Genomic DNA, 9,116 nt, shown 5'->3' on the forward strand with positions numbered 1-9,116 from the left:
CTTAAGCCTAAACTAAAGACTCTGGATGAGTGTAACTTATTATGTCTGTAACGTTAAATACAATCAGAAAACAATTTAATTAAAAAATATATATATATTAAAAAAAGGCATGTCCGATATTTTTTTGCCGATTCCGATACTTTGAAAATGACGTGATTCCTATCGATCGGGACATCTCTAGTTTCTATTGATTATGACCACTGTCGATGCGTGGCTAACGTGTCTTACATACAGACTTTATTTAATCTGTAAAAACACAGCGCTGTAGCGTGATGAGGGTGTAAAATTAAAACATAATAAATAGGGCTGTCACAATTATCGCGTTAACGGGCATTAATTATTTTTTTAAATTAATCACGTTAAAATATTTGACGCAATTAACGCACATGACCCGCTCAAACAGATTAAAATGACAGCACAGTGCAATGTGCAGGTATCATACATTTATTTTGAACACTGCAAAAACTCAAAATCATATCAGTACTTAGTTTAGACTAACTTAAAACTTAACTAGAATTTAAAAATAGCTTGACCCAAATGGAAATTCAATTGAAACACGTGGGAAAAACACGTAGCTTTCAAGTGATGTGTGTTATCAAGCGTAATTACATTTTTAGGTAAGAAATATGTTTTTTTTTTATAAGATCTAGAAGTTTTTTGAGTCAAAGCAGTGATTATTTTTTGTCACATCTGAGATGCATTTGTTGACTGTGTTCAACAATGTACATCGAAAATAAAGACATTGATTGACTGAAAATGGTTCAATATTGGATTAAATGTCTTTTTTTTCTCATGTATATTTATAATTGCCCTTTACCTAAAAAAAAAAGTTAGATAGATTTCAACAGATTTTTCAGTCGATTACTAAAATATTCGATAGCTGCAGCCCTAATTTAGATCCTCACTTATTTATTTTTTATTACCATTTGAGGCTAAGCTCAGGTATTTTATTTTTAAATGAAAGTGCAATTCGACATCGATTGAATAAATACTCGGGAATATCATTTTGTTTTCGCGCTTAATATTCTTTTGAAAGTGCAATCTTGGCAATCGTTTGTTTTACATCTCCTAAAATTGATTCTGCAACATATTACTCGTTTATTTGAACTAACTACCGTAATTTTCGCACTATAAGGCGCACCTGACTATAAGCCGCCACCCACCAAATTTGACATGAAAACGACATTTGTTCATAGATAAGCCCCACTGGACGATAAGCCGCAGCTGTCCTGACTGTATTATGGGAGATTTACACCAAAAGACATCAAACGGTAACACTCTATTTGACAGCGGCATCATAAGACCGTAATAAAACTAAATGAACCAGAATGAAGCTTTGAACCAAATGGCTCCAAAACCTCATTGCTTCAAGAAGCTTCATTTGGCCATCACTGTTCTCTTGGGGAGACTGTCAACCTCTGCTGCCACCTGATGTCAACACTGTTGTCATCCAACATGCCTCCTTGCGTGCATTGCAGCGCTACAGATGTAAATAACAGATCAAAATTCATGTTCTGTACTAATTGTTTCTTCAGTTACTGTTCCAGTTGTTTCATCAATTGCTGGTTATGGAATTTGGTAACACTTTATTTGAAGGTGGCACAATCAGACTGTCATAAGACCATCATAATTATGACATGACGCTGCCATGAGCATTAATGAATGCCTATGACAGATTTAATTTTGTATCATCCGGCAAGTTATCTCCCTTTTGAATGGATGTAAAAGATCCGAGCTGGACATAAATGGACTTAATGACATAATTTGCCGGATGAGACTTAATGACATCTGTCATAAGCATTCATTAATGGACATGATAATGTCATGTCATAATCATGAGTGTCTTATGGCAGTCTTATGACGCCACTGTCAAGTAAAGTGTTACCTATTAACCCAAATAAATCAACAAATAAGCCGCACTGGACTATAAGCCGCAGGATTCAAAATGAGGGAAAAAAGTAGCGGCTTATAGTCCGGAAATTACAGTAGTTGATTAATCGACTTCTAAAATAAGCGATAGCTGCAGCCCTAAAGTCAGTGGATATGTACTTGATTCCAGTAGATGGTTCGGTACGCTTTTTCTTCCCTCCTCCACAAGCTGGGACAGAGGCACAGGCGTCAGGGAGGCAGAGACGGCCATTCTGCTCGGAGTCAAGGGTCAGTCGCAGGCGCGTGGAACCAACGACAAGCGGCTGGAGAACTGTAAATAAGACAGGAGAATGTTTAAATCCTTTATGAGCAATCATTTCACTCATTGCATGCCATAGACAGCGCTGGACGTCCGATCAGTGTTTTTTTTGGCAGCTCTTTTAAGTTTTGTGTTAGTCTTTTGGACGATAATACTTATTAGTCTTAGTTAGGCATGTGCCGGTTATCTGTTTCAAGGTTTACCGTGGAATGAAAACGTCATGGTTTCAAGCCCACTAAAATTTTCCGTCATACCGTAGTACAGCAGGACATACAGTGGTATGAAAAAGTATCTGAACCTTTTCGAATTTCTCACATTTCTGCATAAAATCACCATCAAATGTGATCTGATCTTTGTCAAAATCACACGGATGAAAAAGCAGTGTCTGCTTTAACTAAAACCATCCGAACATTTATAGGTTTTCACATTTTAATGAAGATAGTATGCAAACAATGATAGAAGGAGGGGGATAAGTAAGTGAACCATCACATTTAATATTTTGTGGCCCCCCTTTGGCAGCAATAACTTCAACCAGACGCTTCCTGTAGCCGTAGACCAGTCTGGTACATCGATCAGGGCTAATCTTGGCCCATTCCTCTCTACAAAACTGCTGTAGTTCAGTCAGATTCCTGGTATGTCTGGCATGAATCGCTGTCTTTAGGTCATGCCACAGCATCTCAATGGGGTACAAGTCTGGACTTTGACTTGGCCACTCCAGAACGTGTATTTTGTTCTTTTGAAACCATTCTGAAAGTGATTTACTTTTGTGTTTTGGATTATTGTCTCTTTGCAGCATCCATCCTCTTTTTAGCTTCAACTGTCTGACAGACGGTCTCAGGTTTCATGCAAAACTTTTGAATTCATTATTCCATTATGATTGTAAGTTGTCCAGGCCCTGAGGTAGCGAAACAGCCCCAAATGATGATGCTCCCTCTACCAGGCTTCAAGGTAGTGATGAGGTCTTGATGTTCGTGAGCTGTTCCACCTTTCCTCCAAACATGACGTTGTGCGTTACTCCCAAACAATTCAACTTTGGTTTCATCAGTCCATAAAATATCTTGCCAAAACTTCTGTGGAATGTCCAAGTGCCTTTTTGCAAACATTAAACGAGCAACAATGTTTTTTTAGACAGCAGTGGCTTCCTCCGTGGAGTCCTCCCATGAACACTATACTTGGTCATAGTTTTCCATATAGTTGATGTGTGCACATAGATATTGGACTGTGTCAGTAATTTCTTTAAGTCTTTAGCAGACATTCTAGGGTTATTTTTATTTTTACCTCTCTGAGAATTCTGTGCTGAACTCTTGGCATCATCTTGGTGGATGGCCATTCCTTGGGAGAGAAGCAACAGTGCCAAACGCTCTCCATTTGCAGACAACTTCTCTGACTGTCGATTGATGAACATCCAGATTTTTGTATCTTTTCCCAGTTATATACAAATCAACAATCCTTGATTGCAGGTCTTCAGACAGCTCTTTTGACCAAACCATGATGCACATCAGGCAATGCTTCTCATCAAAACAATTCTGACCAAGTGTGTGTTTTATACTGGGCAGGGCAGCTTTAAACACTCATCAGTGATTGGGCACACACATGACTTCAATTCTTTGGTAAAAATTGGTTTCAATTGCTCTTCAAGTATACTTAAGCAGAGGGTTCACTTACTTATTTTCCCCCTTCTGTCATTGTTTGCATACTATCCTCATTAAAATAGTAAGGGCTACAAATGTTTGGGTGGTTTTAGTTAAAGCAGACACTGTTTTTTACATCTGTGCAATTTTGACAAAGATCAGATCACATTTGATGGTGATTTTATGCAGAAATGTGAGAAATACCAAAAGGTTTAGACACTTTTTCATACCACTGTACATATGAAGTCATATTGGACATGCTCCATATGAATCACGACATCCAACTAAATAAAAGTATTCTATTATTGCGGCAGTCACGTTCACGTCTTTGGTTACGCTCATTTTGAAATTCCACGCCAGAAGCAGAGTCATTTCCAAGTTCATCAGTAGTTACCCTTTCCAGTGGATTCGTCCAATCAGCGATGAGCTTTGCAAGGCCGGCCCAGCCTATACGCAGACTATGCAGCTGCTTAGGGCCCCTGACCACTAGGGGGGCCCCCAATCTGGCAACCTCATTTCATACGTTGGTAATAGAGCATCATGAAAAATGTGACGCGCAGTGCCGTTTATCTATGCAAACATCCATTTACGACAGTTTGGTTTATTTGACTTTTGAGAGTTTTTATACTTGATTACAAGCTTAAAAAATAAAAGTTCTTCCTTAACTTCTTTTCCTCTTTAAGAAAAAGGTTTGGCGCCATCTACTTAAGTACTGACAATCATTTGGGGTGAGAAGTTTGAAGTATGCAGTGCAACAAAATCTGGTTAATATACAAAATATGGAGGTATGGGTTGGATTGCATGTATGGGTTTCACAGTACACTGGGACGAAATGGTGGGCCAAAAATATGGGCCCCTTGGCATTATTTTGCTTAGGGCCCCCAAATGGCCTGGGCCGGCCCTGGAGCTTTGTTTTAATACTGGTACCTACCTCTTCCGGTACCTTAATGTAATTTCATTTTTTGATTTGTCCTTGTGTTTATTTGTTTTTTTGTTATGTGATTTGTATTTAGTTACACGTATATGATCTATAGACCATCCAAAACTTTATTGTTGGTGAAAATACACCACATATCTGATGTCTGAAGTCTTATCTATTCTTTTTTTTTTTTTTTTTTTTAAATATGTCCTTCATTTTGCATTTTGCCAGATGGAAGTGGTCACCCTAGACGTGTCTCTTATTTTCTTTTCTTTTTTTTTTTTTCAGGCAGCTGGCAACCCTATCCGTGGACACAATGCCTGATAACTTAGGAGAATTTTTAGAATGAAATAAAAAGGAACATAATTGTGTCTGTGAGCATTGTAGAATTGAAGTAAAAAATATGTGGAAAAAATGACTTCTAAATCCTTAGTTAATGCCTAATGTATGAGCATTGTAGAATTGAAGTAAAAAATATGTGATTTTTTTTTTCTAAATCCTTAGTTAATGCCTAATGTAGTGGTTCACTCACCTGTTTCAAAAACTCGGTTTTAAATTTGCCCAGAGTTTGACTGGAAACCAGTCCAGGGTGTCGTCTGCACGCGATAGACTCCAAGTCCCCGCAAACCTGAATAAAATAATTGAAATAAATGTCAAAAATGCAGTGCTAGCATTACAAGTCTGCTAACAACATAAACTTTCGTTGTACCTTATATCCGGTTTGACTGGCGCCATTTTTAACGCAGATTTACCATCTTCTCCCCAAAAATACACAAACGCCTAGCTTAGCTAGCTTCATAAAATAAAATAAAATAAAATAAATAAATATTTATATTGACCGAATTCGCCGTCGTCACTTGCTGCTTACGTCATACCCCGACGTCGGTTCTTTATGACGCTTTCCAGTCATTTAATATTTGAACGTCTTGCTCACATGGTTTTTAAATGTTGCGAAGGTGAAAACCCGAGCCGCCACGACGGTGCCATCTTGGCGAGATTGTTTGTTGACTAAAAAATTCGAAAAATTATCCGCGCCGTTTTTCAATGGCATGTATTTAGTTTGACTACCGGTCAAACACTCGTAACTATGGTAACAGTCAAGTTATGAGGGGGGCGGGTTTAAACGCCGCGTGAACCAATGCGACACGTGCACAACGAAAACTGTAAAGACGCTGTGACATTAAAAATAAATTCGGGAATATTGCATTTATATTACAAAATAAACATTTGAATTTTCATTAGAACTTTTGTTTTGGGGTTATAACTTACATTTAGTACTATAATTACGTACAATAAAGCTATAAAATAACACATTTCAAGTAAATTGTTCTCATCTTTTCATTTTGTTAAAGCAATTGTGCATTAGCACTATTATTTTGAAAGTCGAAAAAGGAAACACCACATGTAAGTACTTACGATATCAAACTTGACGTTGCAAGCGGCCAGCAGGTTTCCTTCAACGCTTAGTAGTTCCGTGTTCGTCTGGATGTGAGTCAATTAGATTATTAATTTTTAACTATATTCCTTGGGGGAAATTACCTGTTTCTGTTAAAACAACATAAAAAGTTGAACAGTTGTCTTTAAATATATTATTGTAAAAAATATTTTCATTTTAGTTCCTTGTAGTACAGGCAAAATTGTCGTTAGGTTAAACAGGAAAAATACACAGTCCCCACAGTCAAACATGGCGGATGTTCCCTGATGTTTTGGGGTTGCTTTGCTTCAACTGGATCTAGACTACTTGACCATGTGTATGGCATTATGAATTCTGAAGATTACCAAACAAAATTTGCAGCATAATGTAGGAACCAATGTGAGAAAGCTGGGTCTCCCTTAGAGGTCTTGCGTCTTCCAGCAGGACAATCACCCAAAACACACTTCAAAAAGCACCAGAAAATGGTTTGAGAGAAAGCACTGGAGACTTCAAAAGTGGCCAGTAATGAGTCCAGACCTGAATCCCATAGTACACCTGTGGAGAGCTCTCAAAATGGCATCCTTCAAATCTGAGATACCTGGAGCAGTTGGCCAAAGAAGAATGGTCTAAAATTCCAGCAGACCATTGTAAGAAACTCCTTGATGGAGAACGGAAGCAGTTGTTCGCAGTTATTTTGTCTAAATGTTGTGCTACCAAGTATGAGGCTAAGGGTGCCAATAGTTTTGTCCGGCCCATTTTTGGAGTTTTGTGTAAAAAAAAATTTTTTTTTTAAAATGTCATTCTCTTTTGTGTTTTATTTATTTATTTATTTATTTTTTTTTATTGCAAGCAAAATAAACGAAGATATTACTACCAAAGCATTTGTAATTGCAATCATTTTCTGGGAGAAACTGAGCACTATCTGACAGAATTGCCAGGGTGCCAATACTTTTGGCCAGCACTTATTTTTTAGTGTCCATCGCAAAATACATGCGCTGCAACACTAATTCTACAATTGAATGTCAAATTTGGTCTGCAAAATATTGCACACAATTGACCCCGGGCCGCATGTTTAACTCCCATGTGTCCTATATGAATGTAATAAAAACATTTAGGAAAAAATATCATTAATTCAGGAGTGATAAGAGTTAAACATTTTCACTCCGCTCTTCCTTAACAATATCTGATACAGAGTTTTCCTGACATCTAGTGGTCATGACATGTCACATCAGTTTGCATTCATTTTTTTATTTTTTATTTTTTTCACCAAAGAAAGCAATATGAAACTAACGGAATGTGGATTGCTTGAACTGCTGGCCCCTGCTTTTCTTGGAGAAACTGTCTCCCAACCGTGTCAAGAAGTGTTCAATGCAGAAGGTAAAATGTTTAATAAATAACCAACACATGAGGTATTTAATATACCTCAAAAATGTTTCCCCATTCATTCAAATTCAACCATAAAAGTAATTGCTTTCAACAGTGTTGCTGTTATTTTAAAGGTTGGAGGGACCTGCTCATTCCACATGAAGATGCATGCGGTTACACTTTTAATGAGACACTTCTTTTTCTTTATGAGGCTTGCATCGTCTCGTGCATTCATCTTCTCGAAATCCATACAACGTCCTTCCCTTTCAGCAGTCACCCGATTCCTATTTATATTTCTCCTATGCGAAGATGATGTATACGACAGAATACGCGCTCACTCGTATCTCTGATCCTCGCAATAGCAATTTTCTGCCTCTTTAGGTGAGAAGCGTCAATCTCGAAATATTGTAAATAGCGCATTAACTGTGTTGTCTTTGCTCAGGAAGCTGCACTGTACCAGGAACCATATTCACATCCAGCTGTTCGCCTCCTTCACCCTGAAAGCGGCCTTCATCTTCATTCGAGACTCGCTACTACATATAAATGACGAGCTGTATCACTGTGATTATTACCCGGTATTATTCCTTTTTGTTAGTTTAAAATTCGATATATATGTATTGTAACAGTGGAATTTGTATAGTTCGGGAAGAGCATATGCATTAAAGAAGAAATATGTAAGATTAGTGGCCAAAACTGGTACTGCAACCAGGATCAAAATATTGAAGAGCTCAACTTTCCCTTTCATTTTGGGTTGCCAGATTATTGCTTCACAATAGATAACCAAGATGGATTATACCAATGTTACATTTCAATCAGTACACGCAAGTACACACACTTACTGTACAAGTACACGTGTTTGTCATACAAGTACATATGCTTGTAGTACTAGTACACATACTTAAAGTACAATTGCACATAGGTGCATGTGTCTAACACATGTACGCAGAAGTAGACGTACTTTCAGTACAAGTACACGCAAGTACACGTACTTATAGTACACGCAGTACATGTATGTAGTACAAGGACACGCGAGCACACGTACAGTACTTTTAGTACAGGTACACTAAAGTATACGTGTTTGTAGTACAGGGACACGAAAATGCACGTACTTATAGTACAAGTACACAAATGGTAAGTGTACGGTCAAAAATCACAACCATTTCTGCAATTTAAAACTTGGACGTGCATGGCCTGCAAAAAATGCCATATGCCAAAAAAATCTGCCATATGCCAAAAACCAATTTGCCATATACAAAAAAAAAAAAAAAACGCCATATGTCAAAAAAATGCCGCAAGCCAAAAAACATTTTGCCATCTACCAAAAGAACTGCCATATGCCAAAAGCCATTTTGCCATATGCCAAAAATGCCATATACAAAAAAAAATCATTTTTCCATATACAAAAAATGCCATATGCCAAAAAACATTTTGCCATATACAAAAATGCCATATGTCAAAAAAATGCCATATGCCAAAAAACATGTTGCCGTATATCAAACAAACTGCCATATGACGAAAGCCATTTTGCCATACACAAAAAAATGCCATATGCCAAAAAACATTTTGCCATAAACCAAACAAACTGCCATATGCCAAAAG

At 37.5% G+C, this 9,116-nt stretch overlaps 1 protein-coding gene across 1 annotated transcript in view; it reads right to left on the bottom strand.

Moving 5' to 3' along the window:
• Positions 1-5,834, bottom strand: part of cfap221 (cilia and flagella associated protein 221) — a 77,731-nt gene extending 71,897 nt beyond the window's left edge. Inside the window, exons 1-3 of the mRNA XM_057830389.1 lie at positions 5,448-5,834; positions 5,271-5,366; positions 2,050-2,200 (exon numbers count right to left, since the gene is read on the bottom strand). Coding sequence (XP_057686372.1) covers positions 2,050-2,140 — 91 coding nt within the window. The 5' untranslated portion in view covers positions 2,141-2,200; positions 5,271-5,366; positions 5,448-5,834. The remainder of the gene's footprint in view (positions 1-2,049; positions 2,201-5,270; positions 5,367-5,447) is intronic.
• Positions 5,835-9,116: the final 3,282 nt, after the last annotated feature.

The sequence above is a fragment of the Corythoichthys intestinalis genome, chromosome 2 (assembly GCF_030265065.1).
Source record: "Corythoichthys intestinalis isolate RoL2023-P3 chromosome 2, ASM3026506v1, whole genome shotgun sequence".
NCBI classification, from domain to species: Eukaryota; Metazoa; Chordata; class Actinopteri; order Syngnathiformes; family Syngnathidae; genus Corythoichthys; species Corythoichthys intestinalis.